This window comes from Chiloscyllium punctatum, chromosome 9 (assembly GCF_047496795.1).
Source record: "Chiloscyllium punctatum isolate Juve2018m chromosome 9, sChiPun1.3, whole genome shotgun sequence".
NCBI lineage: Eukaryota > Metazoa > Chordata > Chondrichthyes > Orectolobiformes > Hemiscylliidae > Chiloscyllium > Chiloscyllium punctatum.
Window position 1 is genome coordinate 127,260,006 of NC_092747.1, and position 16,779 is coordinate 127,276,784.

General features: G+C 39.0%; 1 protein-coding gene across 4 annotated transcripts in view; it reads right to left on the minus strand.

Moving 5' to 3' along the window:
- Nucleotides 1-253: 253 nt before the first annotated feature.
- cep126 (centrosomal protein 126) overlaps nt 254-16,779 on the minus strand; it is a 116,828-nt gene continuing 100,302 nt past the window's right edge. For 2 of the 4 annotated variants that reach the window (XM_072578244.1, XM_072578241.1), the window contains 4 exons: nt 11,770-11,845; nt 10,146-10,358; nt 6,221-6,282; nt 254-3,050 (listed from right to left, as the gene is read on the minus strand). In XM_072578244.1, coding sequence (XP_072434345.1) covers nt 2,934-3,050; nt 6,221-6,282; nt 10,146-10,358; nt 11,770-11,845 — 468 coding nt within the window. In that variant the 3' untranslated portion in view covers nt 254-2,933. The remainder of the gene's footprint in view (nt 3,051-6,220; nt 6,283-10,145; nt 10,359-11,769; nt 11,846-16,779) is intronic. The other 2 variants (XM_072578242.1, XM_072578243.1) reach the window with 2 other exon arrangements.

The window sequence follows — 16,779 nt, forward strand, 5'->3', positions numbered from 1 at the left end:
TTAAACTCTTCCAAAACAGACATCCAAGAAACTGTCATACTAACATTATCCTTAAACTTATAGATCAACAAACAACTCCTTTGGGACCTGATTTTCTATTCTGTACTTCTCTCATCTACAATATGGGAGATGAGTTAGTGGATTGTTAGGTTTTAGTTACAAAAGGAATTACACAATTTGATAGAAGTTGCAATATTAAGGAAAATACATTTAAAATTAGACAAAATATAAAAAATTAAACAGCAATCACATATCAATTAATATTCAAAACTGAGTTTGTATAATTTCGCAAATATATTACAAACGTAAGTACACTAGAAATGAGGTTACAATCATAACACAAATTTGATCATTCAAAATCTGGTAAGCAGGATCAATATTTTGATCCTTACTACAACGTTGTAACAAAATAAATCCAAGCTTACATGTTTCAATATGCATGTACATGTAAATTTGATGTTTTTGGCTGTGCCACAATATTCAATTATAATGGTTACATCTATAATAAAATAGAAGTCTTTTTTAACAAAGCATATTGAAGGATATATTTAATTTCAGTGTGTGATTACAAAAATTAAGCTTTTTCATGAATGCACATATTAGCCTGTTTCACAAAATATATTTCAGAGACTTTTACTCTCTTGTACACCATTCTATCAGCCAAAAACTTTTGAATTAGTTTCTAATATGTCAAGGTAATTATATCTTTGTTGCTCCTAGGTTTACAGTTCAAAGATTTTGGAATGTTTGCGATCACAGGTGAGAACCAGCTATTTGATATTGCATATGGCAGTTCTTGATAGTTTTATACTGACAGACAGAGAGAGAGAGATTGAAAGAGAGATAGAAAGTAAGAGTGAGAGAGAGAAAGAGAAAGAACATGAGAAAGATAGAGAGAGAGAGATACACAACACAAAAAGACACAGGTGTCAGGACAAGGACAGGGAAAAGAATCTGCAGTCATGTTATTCAACCTCCATGTGCTTTTTTCCAAAATTAAAGCTAAAAAGTTTGCAATTTTTCCTAGCAATATTTATGATTCATCCAGATGTCAATGTCAACAGTCATTCCTTATTGTATATTATTTGCAAGAAAAAAATATCAAAACCTATTAGAAGAGATTGTTGTCTCTCAAAACTATGATTAATAACCATTATTTCCTTTCCAACAGAACAATTAGCATTATAAAGTGTTTCAAACAGATACCAACCAGAGTAAAAAAAAATCCCTTTTAAAAACAGCTTCTCTGCATTACTCAATTGGCTTTCATGTCTTTGAATGGACTGTCATCTCCAGTTTCCCAACCTGATTGCTATTCAGTAATTGTACTGGAAATATCAACATTTGGATGTCAGATAAGAACAATGGTTCAATATGATGGTCCCATAATGCTCACATGTTAACACTAACTCCCTCACATGGTTTGTAAATAAGCATAGATCACATTGATGAGATACAGGAAGGCAACTTGTGCTCACTGAATTTCAATGCAGCCAGCATTTATAGCATCTACTGAAGTAAGCAAAAACTGGAAACAAAATTGTTGGAAAAATATTATTTGCAAATTCCGAAACATCTTCATGGTCACTGGTCACACCAGTTAGTAAGATAACAGGGAAGTTGATAACTCTCAATGTTATTTATCCACAGCAGTATAGCAATTTCATACAAGAGGTAAATGTGTTGTTAAGTTCAAATATCCAAACGTCGGTGTCTGCAAAGCCTTTAGCTCTACATAAACAGTAGCTTGTTCTCTGCTTCACTGTTGAAATGCATAGAATAGTGTGAGGCTGAAATATTTCCATGATAAATGCAAACTAAACACATTTGCAGAAAGTTAGATCTTGTTAGACTAAACAGACTATGTTTAAGATTGTTTTAAATGTTAGTTACTTCCATTCAATCTGTCTGATGCCCTATGAAAAATTTAAAAACCTAAACATCCAGGAACAAGTCTAACAAGTGGCTGACATCACCTGCACAACAAATTATAGTCCACTATGTATTTTGATGCTAGTGTCAGGACGATAAGGTTTTGTTGTTGATCTGTGAGAGGGTGCCAGAAGTATTAAGTTTCTTAGAGAGGAATGAATAAGGTAATTGATCAAAGGGACAAATCGCCTTGCTTGGATCAAATTTAATATGCAATGTTGCACATAATTCTGAACACCAAATCTCTATATGATTTTGTTCTTATTTTCTCAAGGCTATGACTATGTTTACTAGTTACTAATTCGATCAGTCAAGGAAACAAATGTAAGTGAGACTGTGACAAATCTGTAAGTTGGAAACTGTTTGCAAGATCCTCACTCCTTATTGTTTCTTTGGAATAGCCACAATTATGTCTATCAGTTCTTCATTTATGATACTATATTTAAACTAATCATTGTACTTGTACAAGAAAAACAAAGTCTGCATTATCCTTAAGTCACATGTGAAAATTATTTCCTGTCCTCTGCCTAACCTGAGGAACAAACACAGAAGGAACTACATATAAGAAAATATTTTACTGTCTTATTGATCAGATAGATTTTTCAGACACTTTTAGTTGATATTTTCAATGGGGATACAGAGGAATATGATAGTAGACACTTCTAGTTCTTAGTATTAATAATGAGTTTAAAAGTTAATTAGAACGGGCAGAAAGGTGAAGTTGAGGCTAAGATGAGATCAACCACGATTGTATTAAAACGACAGAGCTTTGCTTATTCCTGCTCTTAGTTTTCATGTTCTTACGGTAGTTAAAAGTTAACAAAGTTAACTTTACTACCTTTAGTCATTGAGGTAATAACTTTCAAAAAGTGAAATTGGTTTGAGCTAAAGTGCATTGCAAACCTAAAAAAATTTTTTCAAAATTTTCACCTCAAAATAAAGTCTACACTATACAATAAGTTGCAAGTAGAATTTCATGGTCATCAGCTGGTCTTGTTTCTTCAGTATTTTCCTTGAAATTGTCCGTAATGATCAGGAGTAAGGCTCTGATCCTTCTGTGTGCCACAAAGAGCTTGTCCTGGTTTGGTACTTGAGTTGGAAACACCATTTGATATGACCTAGAAAACAACAGACAAGGATATTCACTGTACCATACAGTCATAGAGCCTTACAGTATGGAACTCAAAGTTTGGTAGAAGATTTGTAGCTCGGGTGCTCGTTGTTGTGGTTCTGTTCGCCGAGCTGGGAATTTGTCTTGCAAACGTTTCGTCTCCTGTCTAGGTGACATTGTCAGTGCTTGCTCCCAAGCACTGAGGATGTCACCTAGACAGGGGACGAAATGTTTGCAAGACAAATTCCCAGCTCGGCGAACAGAACCACAACAGTATGGAACTCACCCTGCGGTCAACCAGTTCATGTCTAATATAATCCCAATCTAAACCAGTCCCACCTGCCTGCTCCTGCCCCAAATCCCTCCAAACCCTTCCTGTTCATATGTTTATCTAAATATGTTCTAAATGTTATAATTGTACCCACATCCACCACTTCCTCAGGAAATCCATTCCACACACAAATCACACTCTGTGTAAAATATTTGCCTCTCATGTCTTTTTAAAAATCTTTTCCTCTCATCTTAAAATTGTGCCCCCTTGTCTTGAAATCCCTCCTCGGAAAAAGACAACTATCATTAACTCTATCTATACCTCTCATTATTTTATACACTTCTTTCAACCTCCTATGTTCCAGTGAAAAATGTCTCAGCCTCTCCTGTCTTTCTTTATAACTCAAACATTTCATACCTGGCAATATCCTGACAAATCTCTTCCGAAACCTCTCCAGCTTGATAATATCCATCCCATAACTGGGTGACCAGAACTGGTAACACTATTCCAGAAGACGCCTCATCAATGTCCTGTACAACCTTAATATGACTTTCCAACTCCTATACTTAAAGGACTGAGCAATGAAGGCAAGCGTGCCATATGCCTTTTTAAGCATCCTGTCTATATGTGACACAAACTTCAAGAATTATGTACCTGCACCCCTAGGTCCATCTGTTCTACAACACTTCCCAAAACAATACCATTAATTATATAAGCCCTACCCTTGTCTGTTATATGAAAATGCAATATCTCGCATTTATCATTGTAAATGAATAACCAATGTGCTGGATGATAATGAGCTAAACCACTATATTCAGGGCAGCAGATTGGAAGAAGTTATTTCTGCTAGTTGGAAAATCTAGGACTAGGAGTGGAGTCAAAAAACTACAACCCAGTAACTCCTCATGTGGCTTTGCAGCATCTTTAAACACAGGTGAGATGCCAGAGGACTGGAGGGTTGCTCACATAGTCGCCCTGTACAAGAAGGATAGTAGGGATATTCCAATAACTACAGACCAGTGAGTCTGACGTCAGTGGTGGGAAAGTTGCTGGAGAAGGTACCAAAGGATAAAATCTATTTATATTTGGAAAAGAATGGGCTTATCAGTGATAAGCAACATGGTTTTGTGCAGGGGAGATCGTGCCTTACCAACTTAATAGAGTTCTTTGAGGAAGTGATCAAGTTGATAGATGAAGGAAGGGCTGTTGATGTCATATACATGGACTTTAGTAAGGCATTTGATAAGGTTCCCCATTGTAGACTAATGGAGAAAGTGAAGTCACATGGTGTGCAGGGTGGTAAAAACAATAACTGCAGATGCTGGAAACCAGATTCTGGATTAGTGCTGCTGGAAGAGCACAGCAGTTCAGGCAGCATCCAACAAGCAGCGAAATCGACGTTTCGGGCAAAAGCCCCGCAGGGTGTTTTAGTTAAGTGGATAAAGAACTGGTTGAGCAACAGGAGACAGAGAGTAGTAGTTGAAGGGAGTTTCTCGAAATGGAGAAAGGTCACCAGTGGTGTTCCACAGGGATCAGTGTTGGGGCCAATGTTGTTTGTGATATACATAACTGATCTGGAAGAGGGCACTGTTGGTCTGATCAGTAAGTTTGCAGATGACACGAAGATTGGTGGAGTAGCAGAAAGCATAAAGGACTGTCAAAGAATACAGGAGAATATAGATAGACTGGAGAGTTGGGTGGAGAAGTGGTAGATGGAATTCAATCCAGGCAAATGTGAGGTGATGCATTTTGGGAAGTCTAATTCGAGAGCAAATTATACAGCAAATGGAAGAGCCTTGGGAAAAGTTGATGAGCAGAGAGATCTGGGAGTTCAAGTCCATTGTACCCTGAAGGTTGCTGCACAGGTGGATAGAATGGTCAAGAAGGCATATGGTATGCCTGCCTTCATAGGACGGGGTATTGAGTACAAGAGCTGGCAGGTTATGTTAAAATTGTACATGACATTGGTTCGGCCGCATTTAGAATACTGTGTACAGTTCTAGTTGCCACATTACCAAAAGGATGTGGATGCTTTGGATAGGGTACAGAAAAGGTTGACGAGGATGTTGCCTGTAAGGAAGGTGCTATCTATGAAGAGAGGTTGAGTAGGTTAGGATTGTTTTCATTAGAGAAAAGGAGATTGAGGGGGGACCTGATTGAGGTCTACAAAATCATGAAGGGCATAGACAGGGTGCATAGAGATAAGCTTTTTCCCAGAGTGAAGGATTCAATAATGAGAGGTCACACTTTTCAAGGTGAGAGGTGAAAAGTTTAGGGGGGATACACATGGCAAGTACTTCACACAGAGGGTGGTGGGCACTTGGAATGCTTTGCCAGCAGAGGTATTAGGGCCAGGCACGGTAGATTCATACAAGGAGCATCTGGACAGATGCATGAGTAGGTGGGGAGCAGAGGGGTACAGACGCTTAGGAATTGGGCGATAGGTTTAGACAGTGGATTTGGGTCGGCTCAGGTATGGAGAGACCAACGGCTTGTTCCTGGGCTGTTAGTTTTCTTTGTTCTTTGTTTTATTTTATAAACTGAGAGAATTGGTACAATTGTGATATTAAAGTATAAAATTGAAATGTGGATAAGTGAGGAAAGTGTTGCATCTAAAAATAAAAGTGACTACAGGAAAACTAAAGTATTGTTACTCGGTTGTCCAGCTCTTTTCCACTGCATCATTTTCCCTTCATTGTTACTCCCATTAAAAATAAGTCTAACCACATTATAATTTGGCTCAATGACTAGGTAAAGTGCAAAGAAACCATCCAGTACAGCTAATTAGACCCAGATATATGTGATGGTGATGCTTCATAGAACTAGATACAATAATAGCACCTGGAAGATTAGCCTATGAATCATTTGGAAGAAATGATCTGGAGTAAGAGAAACACTTTACTCACAAAAGGAGATGGAATTTGTAGCAGGCCATTCGATGGACTTGTCTGGACTATTTCTTTGATATCTAAATTATGTTGGAGAAGAAAAGCAGTTTTAAAATTTTTAAAAGATATTTCAGCATGGATTTTCTATAAGTAATCAAGCATCAATGTAAGCTAAACTAATATTTTGAGATTATAATGAGCATTACAAAGAGATCTGGGTGTTCTTGTACACCAGTCAATGAAGGTAAGCATGCAGGTAGTGAAGAAAGCTAATAGCATGCTGGCCTTCATAACAAGAGGGATTGAGTATAGAAGCAAAGAGGTTCTTCTGCAGCTGTACAGGGCCCTGGTGAGACCGCACCTGGAGTACTGTGTGCAGTTCTGGTCTCCAAATTTGAGGAAAGACATTCTGGCTATTGAGGGAGTGTAGCGTATGTTCACGAGGTCAAATCCTGGAATGGCAGGACTACCTTAAGCTGAAAGACTGGAGCGACTGGGCTTGTATACCCTTGAGTTTAGAAGACTGAGAGGGGATCTGATTGAGACATATAAGATTATTAAAGGATTGGACACTCTGGAGGCAGGAAACATGTTTCCGCTGATGGTTGAGTGCCGAACCAGAGGACACAGTTTAAAAATACGGGGTAGACCATGTAGGACAGAGATGAGGAGAAACTTCTTCACCCAGAGAGTGGTGGCTGTGTGGAATGCTCTGCCCCAGAGGGCAGTGGAGGCTCAGTCTCTGGATTCATTTAAGAAAGAGTTGGATAGAGCTCTCAAGGATAGTGGAAACAAAGGTTAATGGAGATAAGGCAGGAACAGGATACTGATTAAGGATGATCAGCCATGATCATATTGAATGGTGGTGCAGGCTCGAAGGGCTGAATGGCCTGCTCCTGCACCTATTGTCTATTGTCTATTAATTATCAGGTGTGGTTACCTGAATACCATAATTTATGCCTATGATCCCATCCCAACCCCAATATTCCCATCACTACCACAGCTCCACTTTTGCCTCAAAGTCCTGGAGGAACAACTCAGAAATTGAATACACGGACCTCCCAGTAGCACAGTGAATACATGTACCATATTACTCAGTAGCATCCTTACACAGGACTCAACACATAAATGCAATGGCTACAAGAGCAGGTCAGAGGCTAGGAATACTGCAGCAAGTAACTCACCTCCTTACTCCCCAAAGCCTGTCCACCATCTACAAGGCACAAGTCAGGAGTGTGATGGAATACACCTCACTTGCCTGGATGGGTGCAGCTCCAACAACACTCAAGAAGTTTGTTGCCATCCCTTGATTGGCACCACATTGGTACCACATCTACTTCCTCCACCACCGATTTTCAGTAGCAACAGTGTGTACTATCTACAACGTTCACTGCAGAAATTCACCAAAGATCCTTAGACAGCACCTTCCAAACCCACAACCACTTCCAATTAGAAAGACAAGGGCAGCAGATACATGGGAACACCACTCACCATCCTGACTTGGAAATATAATGCTGTTTCTACAGTGTCGATAGGTCAAAATTCTTGAATTCCCTCCCTAATGCCATTGTGGGTGAATCCACAGCAAGTGGGCTGCAGTGGTTCAAAAAGGCAGCTCACCACCACCTTCTCAAGGGCATCTAAGGACAGGCAATAAATGCTGGCCAGTCAGCAACACCCACATCCCAAAAAATGGATAAATAGAAAAAAGTACATCAGGGTGTTCCACATGTCAAATGTTAGAATAGGTCGGCTAGTCTCAGACAAAGCATAAGTTCTGTAAATATGGTAATCCTCACCTCATTTGGGTTGGCAAAGTGGGGCAAATTGATTAGAGCTCCCAATTTTGATGGCCATTGAGAATGGTCAGGATTAGAACAGCTTAAATACATTTCATTGATGAAACTCTTGGTAACATACAACTTCAGGTGACAACCCCAGCCAGTGTCACAGCCTTCAGAGAAGGAGGGTTAAAATAAACAAGTATTTCAGCTGCTGTGTCAGTAACCGGTATTGTTTTTTGCATGATTCATTGAAAATAACATTTGTTAAATCTATATTCCTTATCATTTCACCATTACCAATTGAATTCCATATAGACACCAGGAATTTTGGGACAGTCTTATGATCTTTCTATTCCAGTATTAGTCCTTAATCAAAGTGCACTTGATCAATGTGGATAAAATTAATGTAAGCCTCATCATAGTATAAGCAATTTATTCTTCCTTTTCAGATAACCCAATTAACTTCCACACTAACAGTCTCAAGAGGAAATCATAGCCAATTTGGTAATTTAAGTTTAAGGTTAACTCTAAGTTCAATGCTGAATGAATGGGCTAAATATAGTAATTATGCAAAGTTCATAAGGACTACCATTAATATCTGTCAATATTAATACTTAGGATTATCTCCATTATAGAGATTCTGGATGTATGAGTCCATGTTCTCTTCATTTCTCACACTATTCACCATATCCCCATAAACTACTTGAACCTCAGTAATTCTTTCTCTAAAATTATCCACCCCCAACTGCATTTATTAACTTTAAATCATTATATTGATTACATATAGCTTGGGGCAAGGTGATGAGGCAGACCTCATAACTACCACAGTCTTTAACGGGAGCTGATGGTGTCATTCTACATCACACACTAGCTATCTGATGACCCCACAACTATATGTAGTAGCATCCCTATTTCTCAGCAGGACATAGATTACTGACTAACTTGCCTGTCGATAGAGGCATTCAAAACATAATTATGCAGTTTTTAAAGAAAAGAAGGACAATGTGCAGGCTTGTGGGGATGAAGCAGGAAAATGGCACTAAATAGCTGTCTGTTCCAGGCACGGCGGGCTGTATGGCCTCCGCCTCTGTTGTAACAGTTCGGTGATTCTGTGGTTCCCCCCTCCAGACAAGCACTGCTGTAAGTGACTGGAAGCAACTATCAATAAGGTTGAATGCTAAGCCATTGTGCAAGGATTTGGATCTGATCACTGAAAGCTTGGTTGACAAGATAAGTTTTGAGTTTTAAGTTAATAAATGCAGTTGGAGGTCAATAATTTAGATAAAGAATTACAGAGGTTCAAGTAGTTTATGGGGATATAGTGAACAGTGTGGGAAATGAAGAGAACACAGACTCATACATCCAGAATCTAGAAAGGATCCTCCAATCTTGAATTTGAAGATATAGTGAAATGATGTTATGGACAGATTGGATGATGAAGACTTTAAATTCAAAGGGCTGAGAGACACTGCTTCATTAATTTTAATTGTATGTTAAAGTGCAACTAATTGTTATGCTATCTATAAATATTTATTATAATGACAATTGACATTTTACAGCAAAGTCAGTCAACAAAGTCTATTTAAAAAAAGCTTCTACAAACTACAGTGACCAGAACATATCATCAAAATGATTGTTATGTCTCCCAATCAAAGCAGGATGACTTTTTCCATTTAAATGCGCTGAGTGGATGACAATTACATCTCCAAATCATGAGTGAATGACAGTTACGTAAAACAAGCTAATACATTTTGTGGCAAAATATCACAAACGGGATATTTACAGATAAACTGTATGTGAAATCAATTCCAGTCACTTTCAATAATGCAATCTCCAGATGGAAGTAACAGGGGATCTTTCCAAAAATCTCCACTCTGGTAGCTGATTGGTTGTGCCAAAGCCGGAAGAGTTGGGGCAATTATACTGGACATGCAGAGAAAAGCTCCAGCTCATGTTACTGCAAGTTTCATACACAAGCTTTAAACAACAGCATGCATCCACAATATTGGGAAACAGCTAAAAAAAATAACAAAAATATTTCATCAAAGTTCAAACAATTTTGGGAACTTTAACTCATTACACCTTAATTTAGGTTTGAGTTGTATATGTGTGAGTGCAAACATTTTAACTGAAGAGTTAAATGGGATTAATTTACTTACACTGCAATCTTTGATTGAGACGGTCTAATGACTGAAGCAGCTGTTGTTCTTCAAATGACAGTGCACTGAGACCTAATTGTTGAACTTTGTTTTGAAGAAAACTGTATCGTTGAGTCTCTATTGTCTCCATTGCCGAAAGGATGTCACTGTCTAGAGCAGATGTTTCAACCATGTTTTCTGCCAGCATAAATTGTTCAGTGCTTTGTGAAACTGCTGAGAAGATAAGAGAAAAACAATTAATCTGTTAGGCTTTTTAAATTCTAGCTTTCTACCAAGTACTTTTAAACAACATGCTCAGATGCATTACAACTCCTCTGGATTAGATGGGATTTAAACCCAGGACCTTCTGGATCAGAGGTAGCGCCACTACTCTGCACCACGAAAGTACCTAGCTTTCATGCTACTAATACATAAGTTGAAAGTTAGGAAACCTGGTCACAAATAACAGTTAAACAGAAGATTAGTGTAAAGTGATACTTTAAATTCCTTTACTAAGCAAACTTTACATAGAAATTAAACTTTATAATTGTTTATTAATCTTGTAAACAAACGGCTTGTAAAGGAGGAAGCAAGACCTGGTCAATCAGTCCAGTCCAGTTCAGCACGGGCAGTGCAATACCCTTTCTTTGACCTCCTTCCTGACATTTTCAAGTTAAAAGTGATTCGCTTGTACTTCTTTCAATCTGGTATACTGCATTTGCTGTTCACAATGTTTACAATGGTGAGACAAAGCACAGATTCAGTGATAATTTTGTGGAACAACTCCATTCATTCCCCAAGCACAACCCTGGGCTTGTCATTTTAAATTCTTAGCACCAATCTGAAAGACCTCTCTCCTCAGCAACTCAAACAAATATCTTCCCCTTTTTGCTCTTACTTGATCTCTTAACTCCCAGTCAATATATCCTGCCTTTGCACTTGCTTAAAATCTGTTACATTGATAGCTCTTTCAATTAAAAGACTTTCTAATATTAACATGATTTTTCTCTCTTTAGAGATGCTGGTCGACTTACTGAGTATTTCCAATGTTTCCTGATTTTATTTAATGTTATATTTAATCCTAGTCTCTACCTTCTATCTCATAACTAATTATCAAGCTTTACCACAAGTTCAATTCCATTCACAAATGATAACATTTGTGGATAACTTAATCAAATCTCATCTGAAATATACAGACACAAAATCTACAGCTGTTTCTTTATCCATAATGTCAGTGAACACCTCAAAATGTTAATAAACTATTCATATTTGATCTACCCGTTACAAATCCAAGCACTGTTGAAATCACTAAAATAAGCACACAAATCTTAAAGGAATGAACTCGAAACTTCAAAACCCACATTAAAGTAATAGTGCATTGAATTTTTAAAAAATAGTATTTTAGATTTACTTGCTGGACAGAAAAAAGGACAGTCAGTTCCCTTCCACTAAATAAAGCTGGTTTTTGATTGGTCAGATAAACCAATGTGTAGACAATACCAGACACTATATCTATGAAACATTATTATCTTTGTACTTGTAAGCACTCAGAGTGTGTGGTATTAGTGAAAGAATGCAAATGTTCAAAATAGTCTGCACTTGATAAGCCAACATCTGTTTTCTTTTTGTAAAATATAAATGGCACCTTCTTCAGTGTTTTGAGCAGCATTTATTGTTAGGACTGGATCAAAAGTACTTGGAAATGGACTAATCTGGATGTTCTGTAAAACAAAATTAATTTATAACATTAGTAAGTTATGGTAGAAACTAAAGTAACAGTAATTGTATCAAATTACCAGCAATTTTATTCAATAAGATTCTCTTTCATAAATCTTTCAAATAGTTAATGTTGATGAGCTACCAGAGAATTCAAAAATTGACTACAACAACCATAATTAATTTACTTTTTAGACTATGGAGATTATGTGGCTTCTCATATTGCACCCAATTCAGTTTTTAATCTAATTGTTTTAAATATATTACTGATGTAGTTTTGCACTGCATTGTGAATGTTGTAAAGGGCATCAGAGGATATAATTATATGTGCAGCAGAAAATTTAAAAGAACAAAATAATTCCACCAATAGTTCAAAGGCTTCTGTGAATCCACTTTGGTTAGGGTCGCAAAAGTATTTAAGTTATGCATCTCTCTATGTGCAGATTATTTTCATCTCCTCGGCTGTTTTGTCTCTCTGTATTGCAAATCATGAAATGGCTTTAGAGATGCAGGAACTACTGTTGTGGAGTTGAGGCTTGGCAGCAGGTGTGGAAGTGGTCAAGTAGTACTTAGGCACAGTGGGTTGGCATTTCTTACGTGATTACATGATTGCCAGTACTTTACAAATGCATACATGAGATAACAGTGAATTTTGTAGCAGGATTGGGCAGGAGGTCAGGGTAAGCATTCTGGATATTTACAGGATACACAGACAGGCAGTAATTTTCCTTAGATCTCAAGCACCACCTGTGTTCTCAGTATGAACATTTACAGCAAAAGATTCTGGCCTTTCCACCTTTAACCAGCTAGACCTCCACCCTTGGCCAGTTCTTTGCCCTATGTCCACTGAACTGCAGTCATCACTCTGGTCATCTCCCATCTAACTTAAGACCACTGCCATCGCAATCATGGCATGGATGAATGCTCCCGAAAAGGACAAAGCAGTGGTTACTCATTCCAAAGTTCACAAATATGGCTACTTCCCCTGGTGAAGCCACTTTCATACAATCATTAATCTGAAAGCATGTATTTCTGGTCCATTGGGAACTTAGAAGTGGAACTAAATTCTGATGAACTGGCGTGTTAATGACCATGTAAGACACTGATGATTTCTGTTGGTAAGCTCAGTGCACCTTGACAGGTCAGAAAACCTCAATACAAACTTTCATCCTGACATTGGCCATTTGCCCAGTTAAAATCTCTTTGCTTCCTCCTCCAGAGGGCAGGACGATATTCCATCTATGGTGATGGTATGGGTTTTATATCTTGATCACATATATCTTTACATCTTTGATTTCTTACCATACTCCTCTAGCACCTCCTTGCAACACCTCACCTTAATTAACCTCTCATTTAATATTCTTATGCTCTATTGTCCTCCAAGTCCCAGCTTGAGTTTCTCCCCAAGATGTCCTTCCTCTTTTCCTTGACTTTTGTCCTGTCTGAGTTCTTCTCCTCCATGATTTCAATTTCCTTCATATATTATCTTGTCCTTCCTCCTCTAAGTTCATTACACTTCAATAAAGGCAAAATGCTGTGGATGTTAGAAATCTGAAGCAAACACAGAGAATGGATTTGGATGTGAGCTTAAGAAGTATAGTTCGTAAATTTGCAGATTACACCAAATTGGAGGCGTAGTGGACAGCAAAGAAGGTTGCCTCGGATTACAACAGGACCATGATCAGATGGGCCAATGGGCTGAGGAGGGGCAGATGGAATTTAATTCAGATAAATGCGAGGTGTTGCATTTCGGGAAATCAAATCTTAGCAGGACTTATATGCTTAATGGTAAGGTCTTGAGGAGTGTTGCTGAACAAAGAGACCTTGGAGTGCGGGTTCATAGCTCCTTGAAAGTAGAGTCGCAGGTAGATAGGATAGTGAAGAAGGTATGCTTTCCTTTATTGGTCAGAGTATTGAGTACAAGAGTTTGGAGGTCATGTTGCGGGTGCACAGGAAGTTGGTTAGGCCACTGTTGGATTATTGCATGCAATTCTGGTCTCCTTCCTATTGGAAGGATGTTGTGAAACTTGAAAGGGTTCAGAAACAATTTATAAGGATGTTGCCAGGGTTGGGGGATTTGAGCTACTGGGAGAGGTTGAATAGGCTGGGGCTGTTTTCCCTGGAGTGTTGGAGGCTGAGGGGTGACTTTATAGAGGTTTATAAAATCATGAGGGGCATGGATAAGGTAAATACACAAGGTCTTTTCCCTGGGGAGGGGGAGTCCAGAAATAAAGCGAATAGGTTTAGGGTGAGAGGGGAAAGATATAAAAGAGACCTAAGGGGCAACTTTTTCACACAGAGAGTGGTGCATGTGTGGAATGGGCTGCCAGAGGAAGTGGTGGAGGCTGGTACAATTGCAACATTTAAAAGGCATTTGGATGGGTATATGAATAGGAAGGGTTTGGAGGTATATGGGCCGGGTGCTGGTAGGTGGGACTAGATTGGGTTGGGATATCCGGTTAGCATGGATGAGTTGGACCAAAGGGTCTGTCTCCATTCTGTACATCTCTATGACTCTATCTGGCAGCATCTGTGGAGAGAAAAACTGAAGAACAGTCACAGTAGACACTATTTCTCACTCCACGGATACTGCCAGACCTGCTGAGTTTCTCCAGCTTTCTCTGTGTTTGTTTCATTACACACTTCAATCCTCCCAAATAATTACTTCCACGTTAATTTGATCATACCCATAACTCATTTCCAATGGACTCTCTAATCCCATGTATGTTTTACTCCCTTGAATTCCAGTCACTCCCTGGCACAGCACATATCAATGTATGCTCACTTCCATCCAAGGATCACAAACTTCAGCATATCATAAAATCACTACAGCATGGGAAAAGGCCATTCAGCCCATCAATCCACTGATGCCTGTAAAAAAGCATCCCACCCACACCCAAACTCCCACCCCATCGTTGTAACTCTGCATTTTTCATGGCTAGCCCACCTAGCCTGCATATCCGTGGACAATGCAGGGCAATTTACCATAGCCAATCTATCTAAACTGCACATCTTTGGATTGATCTGATCTGATCAATACCAAGTGTAGCTGACTATTAGCAAATCTGACAGGATTGCATCAGGTTCCATCAGCCTCAATCCTCCTTTAAAATTGACTTGAGGTTTAATTAGCTAAATTTCTCAAGGAAGCCCCAGAATTCAACGTGGTGGACTAAAACTCATATTTATACTTAGTCAGTCTTGCTAACATTTGGTGTTCTTTCAATTTATTAACGGCACATCTTTATTTGGTTAAAACTATATCCAATACTAAATTCTGTTGTTTCCATCATTGTGAACTCTTAAAAATTATTTATTTGATGCAGCTTTCTGTTATTCAGTCAAAGCAGCATTAAATTTATTCATTTTATGGAACAGCATAGTGATAAAGTTGTTGGTCTAGTCCCAATGAGCCAAATAAGGTTCTGGAGACAGGAGTTAAAATACTTGAAGGCAGCTAGGGGAAATTAATTTTGGAAATGAATCCATTGAATGAAATACTTTTTTCATTAATAGAGTTCATGCAACAACCAGATTGTGATAAAATCCATCTGGTTCATTAATGTAGTTTTGGAGAGAAAATCTTCTGTCTTTACCTGGTCTGACCAACGTGTTACTATAGAAGCACAGCAATGTGATTGATACTTAAATCCCCATTGAAGTGGTCTGCTAAGCCATTTAGACAATGAAAACAAAACTCAGATAGAAATGTTGAAACAGAATGAAACCAGAGTACACTCGATAAACCAGAGTAAACAATCCAAACAACAAACACAGACCCTAGGAGAGCCACTGTACAAATACCTGGGAACCATCCAGCATCAATCACAGAATGGTAACAGTACAGAAGGAGGCTATTTGACCCATGATGTCTCTGCCAGAGCTATTCAATTAGTCCCATCTCAATCTTTAACAGACCACATAACTGAGCCTCCACAGTCCCTGAGACAGATTCATTGCCCCCTGAGTGAAGAACTATGCCCTGATCTCAGTTTTAAAAGGTCTGCCCCTTATTTGGAGAACTATGTCTCCCAGTTCTAGACCCTTGGCCATCCTGCATCTTTCCTGCTCGTCCATGTAGGAATTTTGTATCAAATACTGAGAATGCTGAAGAAACGACTCTTTGTGTGGAGTATGCACATTCTCCCCGTGTCTGCGTGGGTTTCCTCCGGATGCTCCGGTTTCCTCCCACAATCCAAAAATGTGCAGGTTAGGTGAATTGGCCATGTTAAATTGCCCGTAGTGTAGGGGAATGGGTCTGGGTGGGTTACGCTTCGGTGGGTCGGTGTGGACTTGTTGGGCCGAATGGCCTGTTTCCACACTGTAAGTAATCTAATCTAACTTGAGAAGCCCGATGGGAAGGCAGGAGTAGACTTTAAAAACTTACCTCAGGAGTTCAGCGTTCTTCATTTTCTCAGCATAAGTTGCAGTGGGAGGAGTGACAGCAAGAATCAGAGGCCCAACAGAAGGTAGGAGTAAAGATTAAAATCATACCTCATGCTCAGGCAGAGCTCACACTGAGCAGGAGTGGACAAGGGACTGCTGGGTAAGTGAGGCTTTATATTTGGGTGGTTGCTTTACCAGAAACACTACTCGGTAAGCATCTCCCACCCATCCTCCTCCTCTAACCCCAAAAACAGGTTCAGTGTGTCAGCATTGATAAGGTGACTAGTCTTTTTTTCCCTCTCTTTTAGTTTGTTAGTAGGCCCATTGGGTATTCAGAACAGTGGGAATGGAGATTAGGGCAGCTGAGTGTTCCTCCTGCAGAATGTGGAAGGCAAGGGTCACCACAAGTGTCCTTACCAACTTCATCTGCGGGAAGTGCACCCAACTCCAGGTCCTCGAAAACAGCGTTAGGGAACTGGAGTTGGAACTGGATAAACTTCTGCCAGTATCAGTGGTAGAATCTCCCTCTTTATCGTCATTTAAGCGGGCATTG